Genomic DNA, 27,557 nt, shown 5'->3' with positions numbered 1-27,557 from the left:
CTAGTGAGCCGTAAAGTGTGTGTTTTGCACGCGTCGAGAGCGAAGTTATCGAGATTGTGGATCACTGTGATTTATAGCGTGTATTATAAAAGTTGTTCAAAGTGACGAGAAACGTAATGATTGTAGAACTACTATGTACTAAAAGTTTGTATCGAGGAAGAATAAACTGGTTTAATCAAGAAAGGACTTGTAAACCTGAAGATCATCGGAAGAATTTCTACCGGAAACAAACAAACAAGCAGATACGTAACAGTATATATTTATATTTAATAGTATATGTTATATTTAAAGAAGTACTGTTACGATAAAGATACTAATTTGGCCGGAAATGTTTTGCGGGTCTCTGCTAGTATACTAATATTGTTGTTAGTCTATGTACTGAAAGTATAAAATGAAATGCATAGAAAACAAAACTGGAAAAATATTTGTTGATTCCTTAATTTAGAGTCTCTGTTTAAAGAGGTTTGTTTTGATTAAAAATAGCTTAATTCAGAAATGATTTAAGTTTAAAATTGAATCGATATTTTTACTTTCAGGATAAATTTTATCCATTTGGCTCTAGGCTAGGTGATCCCACACTACATCTTTATTTTAGGCTTATTATACCAACACTTATTACACTTATAAGGTTTAACGCCCCTCCCCCTTATGGCCCCCTTGCACCCCATCACTAAAATCTTAATGGCCAGACAGTAATCGAACTATTCTATCTGGATAAATGCATTTTGGCTTTTATGACTCCTCCTATTTCGAGAAATCTAGCATGACGTGACGTGATACACACGGGCATTTATATAGATTAGATAAGGGCTGGCTTTGAGTGTGTTTTTGTTATTTAATAGTTTTGGTTTAGCTTAGAGGATGAAACAGTCTAGATGGGCCAATAGGTCCATAAACATGTTGTGTCGTTGACATATTATTACATACTCTTCTTTGTTTTCACTCTTAAGTTCTTAGAATCAGTAAGAATGATTATGAAAATTTAAGACAAAAACGAAAAAAAAAATACAAAGGTATGGAGTTTCACAGCCACTTTGAGATGTTGTAAAGAACCAGAAAAACATGAGGAAGATATAATAAAAGCATTAAAATAAAGTAAAAGAACAAAACATTGCACTTCACCCACATCGTTAGTCTTACAAAATTTTTATTTTCAACGCCAGGTGGTACTTTAAGTAGTTACCCAATTAGCTATTCTACTAGTTTCTACGACATGGCCCTATATCGGCCATGGAAAATGGGTTACCGATGTGTTATGATCTTAAAACGGTAGCAAAACGTTCAAAGAAAGTATTAAGGGTATTAACTTCTCTAATACTTAAGTTACTTATTATTTTGTTAATGACACAAATTTTTGTTGAACGAACATTTGCTGCATACCGAGGTTCATGTGAAAGTGAAAAAAATGAGTGTTTACATGGAATTTGTCGGAATGGAGAATGTGTTTGTGACAGGGGCTGGAAAGGGGAGTCGTGTCATTTATGTGGTGGACGTAATATGTAAGTCTTACTCTTAACGTATCTTTGATTAGTTCAGAACCATAATTTATGAAAAATATTTAAATATTTAAACTTTCCTCTGTTATTTGCCTAGTTTAGAAGGTAGCTTAGGTACACTGATATTAGTCATTTAGTGTAAAACTAAAAGTCACACTTACGGTGATCTAATGACTTTGACTTATAAGTTTTACTTTTACATTAACCTTAGGTATGTATATAGACACTATTACTACTACTACTACTAGATGAGAGGTTCAAATCTGGAAAACAGTACTGCCAGTAATTACATGTCGTCAATCAGTTTCCTTTGTCAGAAATAGAATAAATTATTTCTCTTTGTAACAAGATAGGAAAATTAAGGTTAAAACTTAGTTGTAATTTGTGTAAATATTCATATTTAAAAACTACATTATGAAATGAAGATTAAGATCATAAAAAGAAGCAAGATGATTGAAGGAGAAAGCCACTTTGCAATATTTCTAGTTTGTATAATGGACATGCTGGTAACCAATAAAAAGAGCAGATTCATCTCTATGTGAATCTATGTTTTATTTTCTCAATTTTCCTACTTAGATTATTCAGTTGTTATGATGGTTTAAATTTTGTGATTATTGTGTTACTTGTTTTGCTAGAGGCATTTTTGTTACTCTATTTATAATTTATGTTGAAAGCTAGGTAAAATATAATAGTTTAGGGACATTATATTCTAGTGACTGGATATATTTTTTGTGTTCTAAAATGCATATTTAAAAGTTACGTGATTTTTTTTGACACCCAAATTTGTGAGGCTTACAGAACAACATCTACTCAAGTGCAAACTGCTTGAGTACACAGCAAGTACTACAAATCCTTGCTTTTTATATATATATATATTTTAATAAAAGTAAGTAAAATGCATAAATTATATACTTCTCAGCTTAGTCCAATAAAAAGTTATGTAACATAAAACATCTAAAAATTACACTAGCTCAAGCACTGTGAAACATGGCACTCGGGTCATGTGGTATTTATGATAAACAACTACTGGTCTTCCACTGTAATTTATTGCTTTTGATATGAGCATTACTGCTCCGTTGTTGTTTAACCAGTTCTTTTGGATTATTCTGCATAACATCTCAAACAATGCTACCTGTTACTTATTAATTTTCTCTTGTACCTATTTTTATCACCAGTACTTTTTTGACACACAAACTCAAAATTTACAGCACTCTGACTAACAGTAACAGAAGTATCGACTAACAAAACTGCTAGCTCAGTAATTAATCCACCACTGTAATATACCTACTTATCATTCAACAATCTAGTCTAACTTGTGTTTCATGGCATTCATATCACTTTCCAGAAAGTTCTTGTCATTAAGCTGTGCTCTCATCATGTGTAGTAATGTAAAAAATTTAGTCTAAAATACATACTGCTTCCTTCCTGGATTACAAAGTCCCTTGCATAGTCCTATTACACAGATAAAACAATGATACATTATTCTCCCATAGTTAACAAGAAAGTAACTTAACAATTAATAACAAAACAAAAATAATCTGTCTTTACTCATATATTGTCCATACAAAACAAAAATAATCTGTCTTTACTCGTATATTGTCCATACAAAACAAAAATAATCTGTCTTTACTCGTATATTATCCATACAAAACAAAAATAATCTGTCTTTACTTGTATATTATCCATACAAAACAAAAATAATCTGTCTTTACTCGTATATTATCCATACAAAACAAAAATAATCTGTCTTTACTCATATATTATCCATACAAAACAAAAATAATCTGTCTTTACTCGTATATTATCCATACAAACAAAAATAATCTGTCTTTACTTATATATTATCCATACAAAACAAAAATAATTTGTCTTTACTCGTATATTATCCGTACAAAACAAAAATAATCTGTCTTTACTCGTATATTATCCATAAGCTGTCCAGCCATCAAATCTTTTTTTTTTCTTTTCTGCGACTTGTGGTACTGTACGAAGATGGAATAACCTTATGTCCTTGATTAATATTTTACTGTTGTGTTTCTTGGGGGATCTGTGACTTGTGGTACTGTACGAAGATGGAATAACCTTATGTCCTTGATTAATATTTTACGGTTGTGTTTCTTGGGGGTATCTGTGACTTGTGGTACTGTACGAAGATGGAATAACCTTATGTCCTTGATTAATATTTTACTGTTTTGTTTCTTGGGGAGTTCTCTTCTTAAAGATAGGTGAGGAAATCCACTAATTCCTCAATCCCTAGTGATACTCTAGAAATGATCTTGACTGGAAGATCAATCTTCAAGATGATGATTTACCTTTGGCGAAGTCTGCTTTGAAGTCAAACAGTTTGGTATTCTCTCACCAACATACTTGAACTGCCTGTGCTTCTGGGTTCTATAAACTACTCTATTGATTCTGTTGATTATAACACAAGGCCATTCCTAGTATCTACTTAATTTTGGAGATAATCCTCTCTTACGACATAGATGGTACAACCTTGCTATGTTACTATAATGACATTTAATCCAGTTCATTCAACATTTACATCAAAGCAACTTGTAATCTCATCACCAGCTATGTATGTCTTTTAGTATGTCTTGCTCCTGGATCTCACTGCATATTCTAAGATTGTACTGAGTGATGCTTCTTGGAATGAGTACAGAATGTCCAACAAAAATTTCTGTTCTCTTCCAAACATTAATGATGCTGGTGTGTTGTCTTTAGCTCTGTGAATTGTGGTTTAACTATTCAAGAGTAGGGGTGGAAGATCTAGATCCCATGTTCTCTGGTTTTTATTCACTTAAATGGCAAAGTGACTTAAAAGTATATGGTTGTATCTTTTCACTATTCCATCATAATGGCTTATATCCTGGTCTTCTTGGTTCAAAGGATTTGACACGTTTCCTCAAACAGTGTGATTCAAAGTTCCATCTTTGATCAGAATGAAGTTCCACAAGTACTTCAGATATTGAAACAAATTCATTGACAATCTTTTTCATTAGAGTTTCTGCATCTTAGTTAGAATCAGCATATTTTTCTGGCCTTTTGATAAAATAGTCCATCACCACCACAAGGTATTTATTTCCACTTTTGTTTTGTGATAGAGGACCAAGCATATTGGCAGCAACTGTAGTTACCCATGTTCTTTCCTTCATGGACCATTTTACTCATAGAACAGTTCACACGATATACACCAATCCTTCACAGAATTTTGGCATCCAACTCGGTGTCTTCTTAACACTTAAATGTCCAGTTGTTGGAAGATTGTAGAGGCTATGGAGTATTACTAATTGTAGTGACTATGAAAATATCTACTGAAGTCATATTTTCTTTCCCTTGTATCTTCCCATTTTTGATATAAGCTTTTTTGTAGGCATAACAAATCCCACTGTGCCAGGTATATTTTTGTCTTCGGGCTGTACTGACCCACTCTCTGCCACGAGAGCTGTTGTGTACTATTCCTGATCCATTTATCAATTGATTGGCTTAATACTTGTATCCTTTTCCTGAAGACGAAAGGTGGAAGACTTCCAAAACATTGTTCTCTACAACAGGCAGTTGCCATCCATTCTGCAAACTTTCATCATAGTTATATTTGTTATTGATTTATATTTTTCTGTAAATTCTGCATGAAACAGATGTGAAAAGGTTAACTGAAATTGCATGAAGTTTGTTCAATGGACTGACCCCATATTGGAGAAAGAAGGTTGACCATAATTCTGAATTTTCTATGTATATCTACATGAAATGTGGCAAGATTGTAGTAATATGTACATGTCTATGTACACAAAAAATCAGATACGTTACAAAAGAATTTGTGCTCAAGATATGTCTGTGTTTGACGACATCATTCTGACTCTGACAAGTCACATTGCAAGGTGATGTTCATGTGAAGAATAAAAATACTTTTGTCCATTGTAAAGTTTGCATATCGTACTTGCATATTTACAATTTTTTCAATATCTATATATTGTATATGGTATTTCCTTCCCTATACCATGTATGGTAAAATGAATAGTTGATAACTGTAACATAAAATACATAATATCATGTTGAATGGCACTCTGTAAAAGGTCATAGCATTCATACTTTGACCTTCACACTTGAACATAGGGTTAACAGTTGAGTTTAAACTTTTAATTAAGATAAGTAATTATGAATTTATTGAATAATACTTGAGTCAGTTTAGATGAAAGAAAGGTATTGCTCATTTCATTTCATATTTTTCCACTGTACATTGATGATTTCTTTACAGACTCAAGAATAAGAATTTTTTACTGTAGAGAAAATAAGATATAAAGTATAAAATTTTGCCAGATAAAAACATTTGATATTCATTTAGCAGATTCTAGAGGTTATTCAAATGAAATATGAAAACTGTAAGATGAAAATAAGTATTCTAATTCTTAGCATGAAAATCACCCTTCACTCAGACTGACTTAGTAAAGGCTTTGGAAATATAGAGACAAATCCTTATTTAAAATATTTGATTAAAACACATGATTTTCTGTATACAACAGACTTAATGTCTCCTTGAATCTTGCCAAATATTGTGAAGAAACACTTGATAAATTCAAAGTTATAGTGTGTATTGCTTCACAGACACAAGATTCGTCCATTTGATAATCAACACTGCTCTTAAAGTGTTAATATTTGCATCATTCGTGTCATTTGCAATGTTTCCCATATAATTCTTAAAATCAGTATGATATCTAGTAAGTGTTTAAAGTGTTGTAGTGGTTTCTGTTGTTGCCAAAGAGTTTCTAGTATAATTGCCATATACAAGATATATTGTGCATGTTAATGAATGGTAATTCTGTGAAGAACTATCAAAAGCTACTAACAAGTGGACTTGGAAACATACATATAAATCAACTACAATTACTAATCCCTAAATGTATTTTAATTGAAAGTAGTTGGGCAATTGTTAATTAGAAACAAGATTTAGTCTAGTATGTAAGCCTTATGGAATCTAAATATGCTATAAGAAGAAAAAAAAAGCAACAGCATATTGACTAAAAGAACCTGATAGAAAATTAATTCTTGATTTGATTGAATTCTTGCAAAACATTTTCTGTTTTGATAATGTTAGCATAGTGCAGTGTAATAATATTTAATAAAAGCAATTGGAAAAAATCCTACCTTCCTACTATAATTTTTCCAGGCATTGTTATCACAAATATACAGTTTTTATGGCCTGATGTGTAACAACAAATAAATGTATAGAGATGTGTCGAACTTGGATTTTGTTGATTCAGTATAATAAATTGTAAGTTCACTTTATACTATAATATTCTTTTGTACGACATAATGAATAATTTTATACCCATGATAATCTTATACTTCTTTACCTTTAACAAGTGAAAGTGGCATTGTGCTGTTAATTTTGTTGTTGTATTTGTATAGTGAATATGCACCTAAAGTATGTACATGCTTGAGTGCCTGAATGTAGTTTTATAGTTTCTGTTCACCAACACATGATAGTTATAGTTTTGTTCATGTATTATTGTAAGCTTGATCCCAAACACTGTTTGTGTGTGTGTGTGTAATTTATATTAACCCAAACCTAATAGTAATCAACAAAAATTCAGTAATTTTAGTAGTGTTTTGAAAATTTGTAGGGAGATATCCATGGAACACTATTAATCCTGTTTTGAGTTTGTTCAGATTTTGTAGTATGTTGCATGTATGATATATTTTCATGTAAACAGAAGTAACTGAATCATAAGTTATTATATATGATGACAGGGCTTCCTTTGGCTTTATATTTTTGTGCCATTACTTTGTCAATTAATTTTTTTCCCATCTTACATTTTTGAGCCACATATTTTTAAGTCAATTTTAAGCTTCATCAATTTTAACTGCAGAATATTTATGAATTTATATTTTGTTATTTTTTAACATTTATTTGGTGTAATTAGTGAAAGAAACTGAGAAAAATATTCAAATTCCCATTCCTGCATAGCTCGAAGGAGGTTTACCTTTAAGCAATGCACTTGTTAATTTTTTATAGAAATATTCCAACCATCCCAAAGAACAGTTTTATTTTTGCTAAGAAACTATTATCCCCTGAAAATATATTATCCATTTTTTGAATTTCAAACATTTCCTTCATAGTTTTTGTAGAGGAATTGGTTGCCATCTTTTTATGATAATTTACTAATAAAACACAAATATAGAAATGGTTATAAAGCAAGTTAAACTATGATTGGATAGAGAAGAATTAGAATTTTTATATCATACTAGAGTAGGTTGAGCAATAGTTTATGGTTTTTGTGGGATAGTTTTCATCAGACCTCTTGTAACATTCACTAAAGGCATTCAATGAGAAGTTTTGAAGACTTAGAATAGTTTGGCTTCAGGTAAGGTACAAGCTGCAACACTTAATTAGTTAAAGTATTTAGGAGTCAGATTGGATAAACGAAAAGGGGTTTATATATGAAGTTTGGAGTAATGTGGTAGTAGGAAATGGGATAGTCAATGTGCTTTGCCAGTTTAGATATTTTACATTATTAGATTTAAGTAAAACATTTTGTAAAATCTGCTAATTCTGAATAATATGGATAAGTGACTTGTAATAGCTTGGAATGTTTTAATATTGTGAAATGCAATTTCACCCACTCGAGCTGTAGTAACTTACAAGGTAATCATGATCTGATAAAAAAAATGTTGTTGTTTTTTATACATCACCTATATAACATCGAGAAAATATAAATGTTAAAGTTTGTTTACAGTGTCTAATCAGTTTCAGTATTTCATTGTAATTGAATGATTTTTATTTGGATAGGATTTTATTCTTATAACTATATTACTCTCACACTTTGTAAACATTTGTAGAAATAAAATGGTTGTGACCTAGAAGACTTGGCACAAAGTAGGTTGAATTTTAGGAACTGTTTCACAGACTAATGAGATAATTCTAAATGTTTATTCATTAGATTGTTTGGACAAATATTTCAGTTACAGGTTCTTTCTACTTAAGAAATTTTCATGAAGACATATTAGGATAGCCTAGGTGAGCCAAGTGTTGTAAAAAACAACAATAGTTTTATAATATATAATGTTCTAGTCTAAACTCAGCCATATTTCATGTTACAAGAACAGCTTACTGCTCTATCATTCAGGCAGACTTAACTTTGCTAGAAATTTTCAATACTTAAGTCTAAGTTAATATATATTGACTCTTGTGTCCTAGTTTTTATTCTCTTCCTTCTTTTGTGGAAATATAGCAATAAGATTTATTGAAAAGGGTAATTTACCTCTTCTATTGCAAATCAAGTGCCTCATTTATGATCAGTGCATCTGTCATTGTATACTGTGTATTTTAAAATAATTTGTAGTCTGTCAGATACAACTTTTTTAACTAGCTGTTTATAGCTCACTTGGTTGCCTGTGTCTGAATTTATTAATAATGTTTATGTATTCATATGGTGCAATTTCACAAATCTCAAATACTCGTGGAATTCATCAGTTATTTTAAAACTTTGTTTATAAGATGTATTCTGTTATTACTCTTTCCTTCACGAACAATACCCTATTGTCATTAATGCACTTTAACATTACTGCAATAGTTGTAACGTCTAATATTACTAATACGTCTAATACTCGTGGAATTCATCAGTTATTTTAAAACTTTGTTTATAAGATGTATTCTGTTATTACTCTTTCCTTCACGAACAATACCCTATTGTCATTAATGCACTTTAACATTATTGCAATAGTTGTAACGTCTAATATTACGCGAGTTCTTTGGCCATGGATATTTCCTCTTTTTACTTTTAATATTACATTAATAACTTAATATTTCAATCTGATAAAAAAGCAATTGCTCTGAATGTCATTTAGTTCATAATATCATTTTTAATAGGTGGTAACCTGTGTATTTTTATTAATTATTTAGCAATACTATGTATAAATAATTTGTTGCTCTCAGTAGTTGTTTCAAATACATGTACAATTTCCTGTTGAATATGTAGGTTGATGTCATCTTCTGGAATCATCAGTGATGGTGCTGGTAATTACAGCCTTGATACTCAGTGTGCTTGGTTAATAGATAGTGGGGAGAGAAATGCAACAATTCACCTGGAGTTAGTTAATTTTGAAACACAGTGTAGCAGGGACCATTTGTACATCTTTGATGGAGACTCCATTTTCTCTCCACTTGTGGCTGCATTCAGGTATGTTAAGTATCACAATTGTAGAGCACATAATATTTTTCCTGTGGAAGTAACATAAATATGTTGAAGATTATTTTTATAATGACAGTTTTTAAATAGTGAAAATTGTGACAATCGTTAATGCAAATGCTTAGTTTCAAGAGTATAAAAAGTTTCTACTACAGTGTAATTACCACTTGGATAATATTGATCACAGGCCAAAATAAGTTTAGTTAAGTGTACATTTCTTGCTGTAATATCCTAGCCTTAAGATTTGTAGCATTCAGTGTATAATGTATGGATGAGATTGTTATATTTTCCTTCAACAAAACAGTTTTCCATACAGAAAAGACAGAACTAGTGAAAGTTAATTTTACTATAAAGTTAGGGTAGTGTATGAATGTGGGGTTGGGGTTATCTTTTAGTCAGTTTATAAATGGTGTCAATTTTCAATTACTAAAATAGTTGCATGTATGTTTCATTAATTTTTGATTGTGTTTTTTTCATTTTGAGTGGTTTCAATATAGCTCAATAATTAGAAAATATTATAATTATTTGTCACTAGGCAACCAATTTTATACAGATACAGTGTAGTTGAAGTACTATTATTATACACTTTTCTAAATCCTTGAAAAGCCCTGAGGGACCAGATTAAGAATGTAGTGTTTATATAATGGAATAGGTAATGTCATATGACAAGTAAAATTGTAATCATTCCAAAAGGCATACACATCATAACAATTGTTGTTGTATGAAATGGCTTACATAAGTAGTGTTTCGCCCACTGCTGTGTGTATTGTATCTCGGCTGGCTTGAAGAGTTCTGGATTGAGCAAAACATGCCATTGGCAATGGATATGACAAATATAGTGTGATTGTTTTGCTATATTATAAACTCTCCTAATTCTTGAAAATCCCTAAAGGACTGGATTAAGAATGTAGTGTTTAAAAATGTAATAGGCCTAATAAATAGTGTCTTATGACAAGTAAAATTGATTAATATTATGGAGAGTTTTAAAAAACATAATGTGTAAATAAAAGGATTCCAAAATGCTTATTGAAATTTTTTTCTAAGGTACAGAAAGGTTTACAAGAGCTTGTATACATTTTACTGACAAATGATGCTTATAAATGCTTATTCAGCCATGACATCTATGGGTGAAACAAAACCTTCCAGAACTCAAATTTTGCATAATTTATAGTGATGAAGGGACATACTTTATGGATGATTAGATAACTTTTTTTTCACTCTAGTTGCCTTTCCCCTGCCTTTATGTCCAGTTGAACAATGGATGACATTATACTGAACTCCTGATTTTCCTTGTAATTTTGTGATTGGTCAGAATTGAGATTCTTATTTACAGGTGTATGTCTCACATCAAGTATTAGAAATACCAGAAATATGGTCAACTTTGATAGTAATAAAAACAACCTTTGGCTTCTGCTGAAATGTAACATCTAAATCATACTTGTTAGATGACAGTGCAAGAAAATCCACATGTATATGTGTACAACATTGAACCAACATTAACTCTTACAAACAGTGGGACAAGGACAAGCATAATGTTTAAAACAACTGATAGTTTTGGTCAGATAAATCTGTTCATATTAAGGATAAAACTGTCCCTCGTCTGTCTCATCTGAAAATGACTTCAAAACCATTTGATAAAAACTGTAAAAGATTTTGAAGGTTTTTTCATTTTATTGTATAAAGAAATCCTTGGTGGCAGCACAAACATTATGGGAGTATATTTGTACTTATATAAATTATGAGGTAAAAGGCATTATGCAATAATTAATTAATTCAATTAAAAATAATTGACCAAAAACTATCAAGTTATTTCATATTTGTCAGGCTGATATTAGGTCTCGGAATAAATCATCTGAATAATATTTTAAGCTAGTGATAGGTATAAGCAAGAAGATTACAATAACTGACACTACTACAAATTTTGAAAGTGTAATAAGCTACCTAATAAAAGCATACAAGTTTGACATGTAACTGAAGGCATTCTGAATCTCTTGTTTAAAGATGCTTACTTGAATAATGATGAAGTCCAGAGTATTAGTATTCGTAGAGATTTAGAAGAGTAAATAATTAGAGCAAGTCATGTAAGCAGTGTTCTAAAGATTATACTTATTAATTTTTAAATAATAAAGTTGGTAGAAGAAACTAATTAAAGAACAAAGTACTCTGCAGTTAATTTAAGGAACTTTAAAGAAGGCTTGATAACTTTTTGAATGATAGGAGCTGGCTTTGGGAGTTTTATTTTAAAGTTTAGTAAATGGGATGATCTAGATGGACAAGAGTCCCTTTGTTGTTCTTAAATTATATTTAATATGTACATACAAGGCTCGATTTTAAAGAAATTTCTATGTTGTTCCAAAAGCTGTATTGGTTGTCTGGAAAAAAACAAAAAACATGGATCCTCAAAAAAAAAAAAGATCCAATTACAACAATATTGATGTACAAAGAGCCTAAAAAGACCCAATTACAAAAATTTTGATGTTTTAACATCTTATTTATTTCCAAAAATGTACAATTAATGCTTAGTTGGCAGTTTTGAATCTTTATTCAACTAATTTCCTGGGAAGTTTCATTACATGGGAAAAAATAAGCCCAAACCATGCTAATGTTACATAGTATCTTAAGGAAACAAACAGTCAATGACCTGTAAAAACTTTTAAACAGAACAGTGATCTTGGCCAATCATGGTCAATGTTTTCATTCTAACCAGCTTGGTCTTCCCAACAAATACTGGAAAGTAGAGCCTGTAGTAAGACTAGACTTGCATAGGAACTTTCACACATATTACTATACTGTAATACCTACACAGTGCCTGAGGGCTGCACATGTACACACAAACTCACACACACTGCTGATATGTATTGTTGTTCATACTCATAGTTTGTATTGATCTGGATAGAGGCAAAACTAGTCTTATTTTATTATTGTTTTTCTGTTTTGTACTGATCAAAACTTTCATAAAATTTTGTTTGCAGTTCTCATTATTATCCTCTGTTTAATGTATGGATTTTCCCATTTTTCTCATGGCCTTATGTTTTTCCTAGATTCAATTGGTCGTGTCTGTCGAACTTTAGCCTCGGGCCTATATGTGCATGATTGAAAGGAGATCACTGTTTCAACAGATCTTGTATATTTGATTGTTTTAGCACAGAGGCACAGCTTGTCCTTGATAAAAAGTTTAGTGACTAAAACACCATTATTAGCCAATCACATACGTGAACTTTTCCTAACATTTTCAGCCTTTTTTTGGTGAATTGTACCAACATTTCTCTTGTACAAAGTACAATCTTTTAAACAAAAACAATGGACAAAAAGATATTTCTGTGGGGGGTTTAAATTTTTGAGTTTGTAGTTAGGGAATTTACCAAAGATTTTGGTCGAGGATTGGAGTCAACATTACGTGTATGGTGTGGGCATGGATAAGTGTACAGTAGACTATGATGCTGTTTTGAGTTAGGGTCTGTTCCAGAGTGCTAGTCATCCGTCAGACAACATGGATTTAAGTTGGTCATCCGAGGAAGTTTTTAGTCATCTTGGACAACTGTTAAAATTGAGCCTTGACGTATATCCTTTTAATTCATTTAATTATCCACTCAAAAATGCATAAACTGTATACTGCTGGTTGTTTATGATATATAACAATATAAGCCATGTGTAAATTTAGTTTAAATATTACTAAAATACTGTTGTTATGAGTATAGTAAGCCAGAAACCTAAAGAAAAGATGGGGCAATAAACTTTGCATGTATACTCAAACTCACAGTTGATGTCAAGATAACATTATATTTGTTCTACATGTCAATATAGAACTAGTTGATATTGCAATAATACTATGCTGTGGGAAAAACATTGTTCCTTTCTTATCAAAATGATTCTAAAGCATCTTTATAAGCTACCAAAATTGTTTTTGTCATTCACACAATGTATTATTGGCTTTTCTTTTCACCAAGTCTTAAGATATTTTGGCAACATATTGCCAAAAATGCTTGTATAACTAAATACTTAAGCTGCTAACAATAAGTATGGAGCTTGGCCAGCAATTATTTCAGTGTAATGTTGCTGTGAATGTCAAAAGATTGAGTTGCCAGTGGCTAAAATTACTTAAGAATGTTTTATACAAAAAAATAGAGTATTGCAAAATATATTCAATACATTTTCAGTAGCTTCTGATCAAATATAAGCTGTAATGTAATGCTGTGTCATAAACCGACTATAAGTATACAATAAATTAAATCGTAAGAAAAAGAAAAACCTATAATGATTTGAATACATTGATTCAACAGTTGGGTAACCAATGCTGTAAACAATGTTTTCAGTTCTAAACAGACAGCTTAGGATTTAAATTAGGATTAAATCCATATACTAAGCTAACAGTGCAGAATGATCATAAGTGTTAAATTGAATAATAGTAATAAAATTATTTTAACTATTCAAACTAATATTACAACCAAATTTAACTCCTCTTCACAATAGGGTTTGAGTGAATGCTTACAGAAGTCACAAGAATTTTTAGACTTTTGACAAAATTTCTATTTTCAGAGTTCTTTTTTTGACTTGTCTCAGTTATACTTATAATATGACATATAAATAAAATTATCTTATATTCAATGGCCAAACTAAGTTTGAAGTCACAAAAAATTGTGATGCAGGGTGTATACATGCTGGTGTCGCTTTCAATTTATTTATCTAAACAAATAACCTAAATAGGGAAGGTAGTAACTTTTATAAAACACACCACCTTAAACCTCCTTTTCAGGGGGTAAACTTGAAGGAGTTAATGAAATTAAATTTAAAGAAAAAGTTGGTTATTTTGTAGCTTACAAAACAAAAAAAAATAGTTGTTTGCTTCTGTGCTCTGTTTACTGGCTCCCTAAACATTTTGTGTAATCTTTGTACATTAGGTAATAATATCTTGGGTAAGTCATTGCTGTTTTATTCAAAGTCTTTTTATTTTCTCTTCAGTGGTCATTACAGAATAGGAGAAAATCCATTACACCAGCAAGAAGTTATGACACATTCGGGTTCAGCCTTTCTGTTCTTTTTTAGTGACAGTTCGTATAACATGAGTGGTTTTACTCTCTTTTACAGGTAAGTCAAACTGTTAAAAAGCTAGTTATAATACTCAGACAACTACACGGTGAAACAAACTATAAATAAACTTTATTAATTCTTATATTACTACAAGGTGTTCTGGAAGGAACAAAACACAGTTCCTGCAGGTAAACTGTATCAGATTATGACCAACAAAGGCACACTAATGGTGTTGAAGATGTGAGCAACAAGATATCATGTCTCATCATTGTATCCATTAAGCACAATACATCCTTCTCTTATTGTTTGAGCTTCTTCATACCAGATCAGTAAGAAGCAGGTATGATATTAGAAGTGCAGTTATGTAGAGCTGCTTTAGCATTGTTTATTTGTTCTTATCCAGAGACAGAGATGTCACTAGGATGATAGGTTAGTTGCATTATATGACCTGGCATTACTATGTTACAGGAGAATAATCATCAAGAGTAGTGGATAAATATTTATCAATTCAATCAGGTAATTTTTCTGGCACAGTTGACTTGTATCTCTTGCATGGGAAAGAAAAGGCCAGTTGTTTCTGAACACCCATCATAGATAAGAAATAAAAAAGAGTTCACATTGTTCTTTTGTTTTTTATATAAGTTAAGCATGTGACATAATATAAAACATAAATAGAAAGCAATCATAAAGAAACATAAACTATATCTAGTAGATTAATAAATTGATTTAGATAACTTGTTTCTTCACTTTTCACAAAGAAAAAAATTAAAGAAACTGAATACTTCACCCAATAATCATCTAGCTGATCTTTATTTAAAAAAAGAATTGTGTATTTGAGTTATCTTACTATTAAATATGATCAAAATAACCATTTTTTAACACACTTCAGTTATTATTTGACAAAAATCTACTGTAGTACTTATGTAATTAATTTCATCCTGTAATTTTTCTTAAAGTCTGGACATAAGTTAATTGCATTGATGGTGGTGATTATTCTTATTTTTATATAAATACTCCCTGTTGTGAGGTACAAGCATCTTAAAGTTGAAATATACAAATTGATAAAATTTACCATGGATCTTTAAGTCTGTTGTTCATATCCTATAACTACGCACACTTACCATGGATCTGTGGGTCTGTTGTTCATGTCCTGTAACCACACACACTTACCATGGTTCTATGGGCTAGTTGTTCATGTCCTATAACTACACACACTTACCATGGTTCTATGGGTCCGTTGTTCATGTCCTATAACCACACACACATACCATGGTTCTATGGGTCCGTTGTTCATGTTCTATAACCACACACTTACCATGGTTCTATGGGTCTGTTGTTCGTGTCCTGTAACCACACACACTTACCATGGTTCTATGGGTCCGTTGTTCATGTCCTATAACCACACACACTTACCATGGATTTGTAAGTCTGTTCTTCATGTCCTATAACCACACACTTACCATGGATCTGTGGGTCTGTTGTTCATGTCCTATAACCACTCACACTTACCATGGATCTGTGGGTCCGTTGTTCATGTCCTGTAACTACACACACACTTACCATGGATCTGTTGTTCGTGTCCTGTAACTACACACTTACCATGGATCTGTGGGTCCGTTGTTCATGTCCTATAACCACACACACTTACCATGGATCTATGGGTCTGTTGTTTTTGTCCTATAACCACACACTTACCATGGATCTGTGGGTCTGTTGTTCATGTCCTATAACCACTTACACTTACCATGGTTCTGTGGGTCTGTTGTTCGTGTCCTGTAACTACACACTTCCCATGGATCTGTGGGTGTGTTGTTCATGTCCTATAACCAATCACACTTACCATGGTTCTATGGGTTCGTTGTTCGTGTCCTGTAACCACACACTTACCATGGTTCTATAGGTCCGTTGTTCATGTCCTATAACCACACACACTTATCATGATTCTATGGGTCCGTTGTTCATGTCCTATAACCACACACCATGGTTCTATGGGTTCGTTGTTCATGTCCTATAACCACACACTTACCATGGTTCTATGGGTCCGTTGTTCATGTCCTATAACCACACACCATGGTTCTATGGGTTCGTTGTTCATGTCCTATAACCACACACTTACCATGGTTCTATGGGTCCGTTGTTCATGTCCTATAACCACACACCATGGTTCTATGGGTTCGTTGTTCATGTCCTATAACCACACACTTACCATTGTTCTATGGGTCCGTTGTTCATGTCCTATAACCACACACACTTACCATGGATTTGTAAGTCTGTTCTTCATGTCCTATAACCACACACACTTACCATGGATCTATGGGTCTGTTCTTCATGTCCTATAACCACACACTTACCATGGATCTGTGGGTCTGTTGTTCATGTCCTATAACCACTCACACTTACCATGGATCTGTGGGTCTGTTGTTCATGTCCTATAACTACACACTTACCATGGATCTGTGTGTCTGTTGTTCATGTCCTGTAACTACACACACACCATGGATCTGTGGGTCTGTTGTTCATGTTCTATAACTACACACTTACCATGGATCTGTGGGTCTGTTGTTCATGTCCTATAACTACACACTTACCATGGATCTGTGGGTCTGCTGTTCATGTCCTATAACTACACACTTACCATGGATCTGTGGGTCTGTTGTTCATGTCCTGTAACTACACACATACTTACCATGGATCTGTGGGTCCGTTGTTTGTGTCCTGTAACTACACACACTTACCATGGTTCTATGGGTCCATTGTTCATGTCCTATAACCACTCACACTTGCCATGGTTCTATGGGTTCGTTGTTCATGTCCTATAACCACACACTTACCATGGATCTATGGGTCTGTTGTTCTTGTCCTAAAACTACACACTTACCATGGATCTGTGGGTCTGTTGTTCATGTCTTATAACCACACATGTAAAATCAGTATAGTCACGTTTAAGATCTGGAAGATTGGTTTTTGCAGTTATGCCCATCCTGAATGTAAAAACAATTTAAGATTTACTTGCTATTAAAGTAAATTATTACATAACATTTCTTAATTCAAAGTAATTTTTTCTTCAGTAGTGGAATGGTTTCTGAGTTTTGATTAGGTAACTTTAATAAAAACATTTTTATTTTACCAATATATTTTAATGGCTATCTGTTTGAGGCTCATGAACAGCTTGTACTGTGTTGCACATGGGGAAGTAATTTGATTGTGTAAAATGTGTAGGTGATATATACAGCTAGTTAAAAATACAGTTCATTGATGAGATGTTGACCTCCATTTCTGTTCAAGTTTATAAACCTGTAAAACAGGTTGAGATTAAAGACTAAAACTTGGTTTACTTCTCTTAGAAAGCACTGTTCTGTAAATCAGGCTAGAATTATTATGTTTGTGTATAAGTTTTTCTTCCTTGCCATTTGACAATAAACCACTAAGATAGTTTTGTGTAATTGATTTCTGAATTTTATTTTTTAGTAATACCAGTTAATATAACCTAATCAAAAACACCTTAGGTGGGAAAAAATGGCACGGTGAAAAAAAGGATTCAGTATGCAACTTAAAGGAATGAAATCAAAATTGATGGTCAACTGGTAGCTACAATTATAGCATTGATAAGAATTTTGCATCAAATATTCATTCACTAGTTAACTTTGGGCATGATGGTGGGTAAAACAAATACGAGGCCTAGCTAACTAATGAATCAAGATACACAGTAATGTGTCATGTGGGCAAAACAAGAAATGAGACTCCTATTTATAAGTTGTAAAGGTGTATCAGTGTACCAAATTAGAAAACAATCCATAAAAGTTAAATATGTTTTTCTATCAAATAAAGTTTCCATACTTTTGGTGCGAAGAAAAAATAGAAGGAAGAAGCTCAATCAAAATTAGAGATGTCATATCTCAAGTATTTGTTAATGGATTGCCTAGAAATTTGGTATGTGAAGTAAGAGTCCAGTAGAGCACATCCACCGATAATATCTGATAGTTTGGATTTCCAAAGTCCGAGGTACAGAAGGTGGAAAATCACTAAACTGTCACTCCTATTAATAACAATGTGTCCTGCAGGCTGTTTTTTTGGTTGCAAAACACACTACCATTTTGTTCAGTATAAAATTTGTTTTAAAAATTATATTTTACATTATAAGCATTTTGTGCATATTTTTATGGACACTTTTACAGATATATCAGTTTAGTGCTTGAGCTTGCATTGAAAAATGGAAGAAACCGGTTATATATACAATAAAACAATCCCTATGATTTCGGTTAATTTCCTATTAATTTCTCACAGACAGATTGTACTTGTTGCTCTTCTCTGCTAGAAATATGCTTGAAAATATAAGTTGAATTCAGAAAATTTAGATAGGATGAGAAATTAGGTAGTATGTAAAAGCAACTTAAAAATTGTCAACATAGAGATAACTTTCATAACTTGGCAAAATAAATGTATGTTTACCTTTTAGCAGATTTGGACAAATTATATTAAAAACTGACAGTTAAGTCCTTAAAAACAGCTTAGAATCTACAGTTCTTTGACAGTTTCAATATAAATTATAAAATCAACCCTTAATCAGTGATAACTGCTAGCTATGTATAATCTGTGTAACCTTGTCCTTAGTACCAGATGTTACTTGTAAGATTAATTAAATAACTTTTAAGACTTAAGAGCCCAGTTGATTGTAAAATTACTGAATTGATTTATCATTAAAATAGACTTTTTTCGCTGTGTTCCAAGTGTTAACCATTTTATTTTACATTATGCTGTTACTGCTGTTAAAGTTACAGCAGAAAATTGAACTATAAGGTTACATATAGTACTAGAAACATTTTTAGTGTGTTTGCTATATTGAAAGTTTTTAAAATAGTTTTTACTTTAGATTAATCAAATGATATACATTTAGTAAATAAATAAAATAGCAAAGTAGTTAATTATCATGTCATAAAATGTTTCATCGCAGTTGCAAATTCAAAGTGATATAACAGATTTTTTTTTAAATTAGGTCTTATGATACAAAAGTCAAGCTATGATTTAGGTTTAAGGAACCATTATTGTATTGTTCTCTTATAGCTTCAAGTTACAGAAAAAGTCTATCAGATATATCTAGAAATTGATTTGAAAATTGAGACATAGTACAATTCTCTTGGCTAAGAATTTGTGGAAAATATAGCCGTGCAATAATATAATAAAGATAACATGAATTTATTATTTTATGAAAATAAAAATAAAGATTAACTATCACTCTATTTATATATGTTTATCAAAACAATAATTTGATGGTAACAGAATTGTCTCAAATATTAAAGCTTACCAAGGGGAAAATTGCTTTTGCTAAGATAAACAGTTAAGTTTATTGCTTATTGTTTTGCTGATATTTCTATGGGCTTACTAATCAAAAATATCTGTATCATTTAAATATGGTTCATTAGAATTTTCCACATTTAAGTTATTTTTATGTTGCATGTACAATTAAAAAAATATTTTTTTACTACTAACCAAAATTGGCAGTTTAGTGGGAATGTAACCCCTGTCTTACCACAACTCAGTCTGTGGACTCTTTTAAAATTTCTTCTGCTGTTGTTGTTATTATTGACTTGCCTTGATGCTATGCTATTCACATCATTAATAACTCTACATATAGTTAAAAATCTGAACACCAAACCAGATCAAGAAAAGTCTAAAACACAGTCCATATGTTAAATACACTGCCTAATAAACTCACCTTGAAAGGTACACACTGTATAATATGTTTTGGGTAAAAGTTTCTGTTAAACTTGTACAGAGTATCATTCCTAAATAATGTATAAATACAAATACTTTACAAACCAACACAAGTAAAAACTAAAATAAAATTCAGTGGAAATCTTACATGAGTTGGAAGTATAACCATATAGACAAGATGACAAGAGAGATGTAACAGTAACTCATAGTGCCTCACACAACCAATATCATTAAGATAGAAAAAAAGTGTGATAAATCTGAAGTCAACACTTTTTAAGCTCCACAGTACAAAATAACTGGTTGTTAATAAATATCATCTGTAATAAAAGTTTATTTTCTTTGTAAGAATTTCTTTTTTCCAAGAATAAATGGGTGTCCGCTGAATTGCTCGGAGCATGGAGTATGCGTAGATAATCAGTGTACCTGCTGGGCAGGTTGGGCTGGAAAAGATTGCAGTTACCCAGTATGTCCAGGAAACTGTAACCATGGCACTTGTGACCGTGAGAACCACCACTGTATATGTGACTCTGAATTTAGAGGTAATTATTCCATTTTTTATTTAATTTTTTAGTAATCTTGATATTATTAACAGAGACAAAACAGGATCTTAAGTGCTTTGAGTTTGTGTTTCAAAATGTGTAGAAATAAAAAATAATCTATTCGCTAGTAAAAAATAGTAGTATTATATACAACAATTTTTCTTAAATCTAAATCTATTTACATTTGAGAAAAGGTTTTAAAGTGGTTATAGTGCTTAAGAAAATTCTGAAAACAAAATTTACTAGAATTATTAATAGCAACTTTAAATGACAAACATTTTCAATTTCTTCATTTGTTGGCCAACAAAAACAGAACACAAATATGTATCAGTTTTCAGTTGTTTGTCACATAATAAATAAAAGAATGAAATAATTATGTCATAATAACTGTTTATAAGATGAAAAACTCTGTGATGTAACATTGGTCAGCTAGGGTTCCAAGTTTAACTGTTTGTATCTTTATTTAATTAATTTTAATTCAACTTTACCTGCCTTCAAGTTGTGTGTATTTTTAATTTTAATAATGATACAATTTTCAAACCATTGCTTTGTTTAGGTACTATTTTTATTGTTCTTGCCCAACAAATGTATTTTCTGAAAGTTTTATTTATTTATTTAGGTCCTGATTGCAGTATGTCAACATCTGAAGGGGGATGGGAGGTAGTAACTGGAGAAGGAACAGTAGTTCCAAGGGCCCTACATCAGTCATTAATATATGAAGATGTATTGTGGGTGTTTGGGGGTGAAAGTTTTAATCGAGAAGTCTTCCTGAATGTTGCCAAGTGAGTTATTTTTCCATAAATATTTAATTTCTTATATTAGTATGTAATTTTTCCAAAGTGTAGTGGGCACCAATGTTTTAAATAGTATTAAAATCAACTAAATGTTCTCTTTTTTTAATTTTTTTTCTGATGAGTTATCAGATCAAGTTTATTATAAATAACAAAGAAGGTTTTAATTTTATGAAAAACTCAACTTGGGCATCAATCTTCAGGTCTTTATGCAAAGTTTGTTAAAATATCATGTTGATACAACTCTGGAGAAAATTGATGTTTCATTTGAACCTTTAAACACTGTAGCTCAATGCCTAGAGCTTTCTTCAAGCAAAATTTTTAATTTTTGTTTCAGATTCAACTTCTCCAGTAAATCATGGGAAAACATTGACTATGTTGGGACTGAAATTTCTCGCTGCTTACATGGCCACTCTGTGGTAATCTATAAAGTATGTTTTATTTTCTATTGTTTTTTTATTTTATTTAAAACATATTCTGAAGATCAAATAGAATTGTCAACTTTAATTTTAACAGCTATATAGACACTTGATGTTGACTTTGGTTTTGGAAGAGTTTATTTAATAAATTTGAAGAATCCACTTGTACCATATTCCAAGGAATAATTTTTTAAAATCATGAGCAGGCCTTAAATACTTTCAGGATCAGCCTTTTGTTTAATTCCAAGGAATAATTTTTAAAATCATGAGCAGGCCTTAAATACTTTCAGGATCAGCCTTTTGTTTAGAGGATTACATAATTTGATCTGTTGTTGCATTATTAGAAAATCAAAAGATTAACTGGTTTCTACTATAACATTTTACCATTAATGCATCTCCCCTGTGATTCAGAAAGGACCATATACAGTAACTGTAGCAACTTAACTGTACTCATATTTTCCAACAAATGAGGAATAAACCATCTTATCAGAAATGAGAAGTACAATGGCTTGAAATAGAGAAACAATTCAAGATTAGAAAGAGTAAATCAGTAAAGTGAAATAACCTATTAGTGCCAAGAACATGTATGAATTAAATTTTTGAACAATAATATGTTAATAGTAAAAGTTCACAAGAAAGTTTCAGATGATGTTATGATACTGCTCTGAGTGTAGATTAAAAGGATCTATAAAGCAATGTAGCAGTAGTCAGTACTTGAGAAAATACCTATAATGGATCTTAAGAAAATACCTATAATGGATCTTAAAGATAAGAAAATACCTATAATGGATCTTAAGGATAAGAAAATACCTATAATGGATCTTAAGGATAAGAAAATACCTATAATGGATCTTAAAGATAAGAAAATACCTATAATGGATCTTAAGAAAATACCTATAATGGATCTTAAGGATAAGAAAATACCTATAATGGATCTTAAGAAGATCCATTATAGGTATTTTCTTATCCTTAAGATCCATTATAGGTATTTTAAGGATAAGAAAATACCTATAATGGATCTTAAGGATAAGAAAATACCTATAATGGTTCTTAAGGATAAGAAAATACTTATAATGGATCTTTTATTGAATTAACAAAATATAAACAAATTTTTGTTTGACTGTAATACAAACTATACGGTAGAGCTAAAAATAATATTTTTTCACTTCTCAAGGTAAATCATATTATTAATCATGATGATTTAGTTTGTGTAGTTCCTTTATATACTTAAAAGTTGGTAACATATTTGTGTTAAATTAACATTGTTTTCAGCATTTCATGTTTGGGTAGTATTGGTGGTGGAAAGAATTAACATTTTACATTATCCTTGTGTTTTCTTTGTTTTGATTGCTTGAATTGAGGAACTAAAACCAGTCACCACATATAAAAACAGAAAATAAATAGGATAAACAGTAATAGTTGGTCATGTAACATGACTTTGTATCTTATTTTTTCAGTAGAACTTGAATGTGTTTAAAAAATGCTTATCAAAATACTAAAACAATTGTAATAGATAATATGACTACATACTGTGTGCATGTAGCACAACATGAATATGTTCAGAACAAGGTTATTGAAATAAAAAACCATTAGTAATAGTTAATTATATAACATGAATGCATACCTTGTTTATTCAGTACAAATTGAATATGTTCAAAACAAGTTTATTGAAAGATTGATGAAAAGGATCAGATTGAATTTAAATGAAATTGAGAAAGAAGCTTAAGTAATTCCTGCAACATTCTAACATAACATTTTAAATTGGGTAAACATTTAACTGTTTTCTTGTAAAATTATTACTCTAATTAGAATATCAAAGTGACTGCTGTTATAAACATGCAAGCTGATCACCTGTTCTACATCTGAGGACATAAGGATTGAATGTAGGACTTGAACTAATAAATTAAATCAGGAATATATATATTTATATTCATAATTTATTTTGCACATAATTTACTTTACAACTGCTTTATTTCATACCTACTTTATTCCACATTACAGAAATGGTGTTACAATACTTTATTACTTTTACTAATCCCTCTCTACAGCCTCAGTGTTTGTTGATACTTTGAATGTTTCTTGATAAACCACATTAGAAGTTTCTCCTCCTTCCTGGGCCAAAATAGAGAAATTTCTTGGTGATCCTACTTTTGAACATGATTACATCTAACATAGAACTGACCATGTGAAAAGCAAGAGGTTTTTAGATGTTGCCTTGCCACTTTAAGGGTCTGACTTTATGTTCTGGTTGCCATTTTTCCTGAAAAAAATATGAATGTTTGACATTTCCAATGAATAAACTCAAAAACAAAGTCAAGAAAAAACCCAAAATATAAAATTTTACGAATAAAAATTGGTCCAAGACTGCAGTCATTAGCTAAACAAACATATTTTTGCTGTAGGCGTGGCCCATGCTGGGTGGGGGCCAGGTAATAACCACCCTAGGACATGGCCTTGGTTAAATGTATCATCATATCACGTTTAGATGAGATTGGTCCAAAGATTATGGAGTATTTTGTAGACAAACAAACAATTTTGTTTCTTTTATAAGACAAGATTTGAAACATAACATCAACAAAATCAATATGTTGAAAAAAGAGGCCATTATGAAAACAGTTAAGGTTTTGTATTTTGTACAAAATTTGCTTCAAAGCTATGCAGAGTAGTGAAATTGAAATCCAGAAATGTTTATTTTTGATAATAAATAATTCTAAATGACTAATATTTCAATAATTTGTGTTTTGTAGAAGGGAGAGAGATTAAAATATTAAACTTTCAAGAAAAATATTTTGTTTTTTGTTACTGAATGGCTTAAATCTATTTTGTAGGACCACATGTATGTGTTTGGAGGAAAGGAGAAGAACAGTGTTGTCGTGAAAGACTTTTGGTCATTTGATTTTTTGAACTGGTCATGGAAAGAAGTGCTAGACTATAATGCAGAAAAAGATTGTCTCACAGACCTCTGCAGTCCTGTAGCAGTTGTAGGTCACACAGCTAATATGGTGGGAGACAGGATGATTGTCATATTTGGGTATAATCCTGTATTTGGCCACCTTAATATTGTACAAGAGTTCAGTTTTTGTAAGTCATTACACCTTTTTTATTCTAAAACATTTTAATGTATTTCAAAATGTTAATTTTGCTTATTAATTTCTCTTTGACAGTGGTATGCATTATGACTGACTTGGCTTATATAGTGGTATGCATTATGACTGACTTGGCTTATATTCAACAAAGCCTTTTGACTGAATTGTTTTGTAAAAACATTTTGAGGTTTCCTAAAGTACCATTTAAGTTGTAAATAATATAAAAAATTAGAATTGGCATGCTGTTTACAATCTCAAGAAATTCTTTAAAAAACTGTTGCTTATATATAATTAACTATGATTTACAACGTATTGTTTGTGTTTGCAGCATAATCTATGATTTGTAGCAACATTTGCAGCTTTTCTTAACTCATCCAATTCAAGTGCAACTTGGATATACTTCTTTCTTGTAGGAATAGCTCAGTAAAAGTTAAATAAAAAAAGGGTGTACGCTCTTACAGCAGACTTAACTATATACATTTTTAATAAGGTGTTTTACAAAAACTAGTTAGGGAAGTGTGTATCAAAGCTTAAAATAGACAATTTGAATCTACCCACTTCTGCCAAATTTCATAGTTTTCATGTTTGTACTAGTGCAATTTAATTTAAAAACAAATAAAATTAGAAATATATGCAAGAATAAAATAATTAATTTCTCAATTAATCTCGGTGTGTGTGTTGATACCAACAAGGAATAGTCCTTGGGCCAGGTAAGGTGCTGCTGCCCTCCTCTGGGGATTTTTCAAGATTATTTTTCTTTATATCTTATTATATGAGGGATAGAAATCAACTTTTTTGCCAATTTTAAACTGTAGCTTTTGGTTATAGAACAATCCGAGAACCCTTTCATTCAGTATTGAGAGAAAAGTGAAACTAATGGTGAAAATCAATGTGCATTTTTATTGTATGCATCAATTCTGCATCATATGAGCATGTTTGTCTTTACAGCTTTTAAAAACTTTGTACAACACAGTTTGTTAGATAACTGTAAAAATATGAATCAAAGATGCATTGTTCTTGTTTGCTTATAGATAATGCATGTTCACGACAGCATAGTAAATAAATACAACTGAAAAAATGGCCAGTTTCTGAAACATTAATTAGTTGGTTACATAGCTGTATTTGTTATTGAAACAAATTATGAAAAAATATCACATGTTTGTAAAGTAAAATAAATCAACATATTTTAGTACTTTAAAAATAAGGGAACTGAAATAAAGGAACAACCACAAAATGAATCTCTTAGAGGTGCATGTAGGTTTTAACTGCAAAGGTATCAGTTTAAAAGTACATATATATTTTTACCTAAGTCATCTGTGTTGTTTATTACCATGTTACATTTGTAAAGTCAAAAATTGAACCAGTCCTGTTGAATATGGTGATGTCAGTGACTGGAAGTTTGTAGATAGAAACATTAAATAGATGGTAAGTGAAACTGTAAAAACATCAACCATTATTTCTATGAACTTTGTATTATGTAGTCATCTTTTGTTACAGAAACAATTAAAAGTGTCTGTTCAAGTGCATCAGCTTCTTGGGCATTGGTTTGCAAAAGTACTTGAACACCTACTACTGCTAGTACTACTACTATTGCTACAACTACTATTTATCTACAAAAGTTAAAATACTAAGAGTTCTGTTTGGCACAATGTAGTTATTCATCATCAGAGTGAAAAATATATGCAAGACTTGTGGAAACTACACCTTTATCCTCATCACCACTGTCATCATCACCTGCTGTTTCATGCACAATTTGCTGGCTCAACAGAATATCAATGAGCTCTTGAGGAATATTCTCACCATCACACCAGTCATAGCCCTGTTTTCCTGCAGAATCCAATTTACATCCATGTGTTTCTGGGCCAGGGATATCAGGATATGAAATGTAGACACTTTTCCATCTAAACATTTGATAATTAGTCCTCAATACATGTATTCGAAGCATTGATCTAGATGGGGGGGCAGACTTAGGTCAATGCCATCATAGTTTGATAGTAAACATCCACTACCTGTCTTGAATTTAGTCTTTGCCATGTCATATATTAGTTTGTTGATGTTAAAATATAATGGTTTTCCATACAAACAACACACAAACTGCTTGAGTTCACTTTGCATGGTTGCTGACACTTCAGCAGAGTTATCCAACTCTTCAAACACTGGAAGAAACTTCTCACTATTGTTCTTGATTATATTATATTGTTTTAATTTACTTTTCCTAAGAAATGCACCTGTAGTATCACAGCCTGAAAAGGTATATACACACACACACACACACACACACACACACACACACACACACACAC

The 27,557-nt window shown here is 31.3% G+C and overlaps 1 protein-coding gene across 2 annotated transcripts in view; it reads left to right on the top strand.

Annotated features, from left to right (window-relative positions):
• The first annotated feature begins 1,195 nt into the window (after window positions 1-1,195).
• LOC106463479 (attractin-like) overlaps window positions 1,196-27,557 on the top strand; it is a 110,620-nt gene continuing 84,258 nt past the window's right edge. For both annotated transcript variants that reach the window (XR_002611504.1, XM_013923518.2), the window contains exons 1-7: window positions 1,196-1,499; window positions 9,470-9,670; window positions 14,639-14,764; window positions 20,783-20,958; window positions 21,578-21,740; window positions 22,087-22,180; window positions 24,997-25,249. Coding sequence is in view for 1 of the 2 variants with exons in the window: in XM_013923518.2 (XP_013778972.1) it covers window positions 1,231-1,499; window positions 9,470-9,670; window positions 14,639-14,764; window positions 20,783-20,958; window positions 21,578-21,740; window positions 22,087-22,180; window positions 24,997-25,249 (1,282 nt within the window). In the remaining variant the exon portion in view is untranslated. The remainder of the gene's footprint in view (window positions 1,500-9,469; window positions 9,671-14,638; window positions 14,765-20,782; window positions 20,959-21,577; window positions 21,741-22,086; window positions 22,181-24,996; window positions 25,250-27,557) is intronic.

This window comes from Limulus polyphemus, unplaced genomic scaffold (genome assembly GCF_000517525.1).
Source record: "Limulus polyphemus unplaced genomic scaffold, Limulus_polyphemus-2.1.2 Scaffold1420, whole genome shotgun sequence".
In the NCBI taxonomy this organism is placed as follows: domain Eukaryota; kingdom Metazoa; phylum Arthropoda; class Merostomata; order Xiphosura; family Limulidae; genus Limulus; species Limulus polyphemus.
The sequence above is the reverse complement of the archived record's forward strand: the minus strand, read 5'-3'. Positions and strand labels throughout refer to the sequence as shown.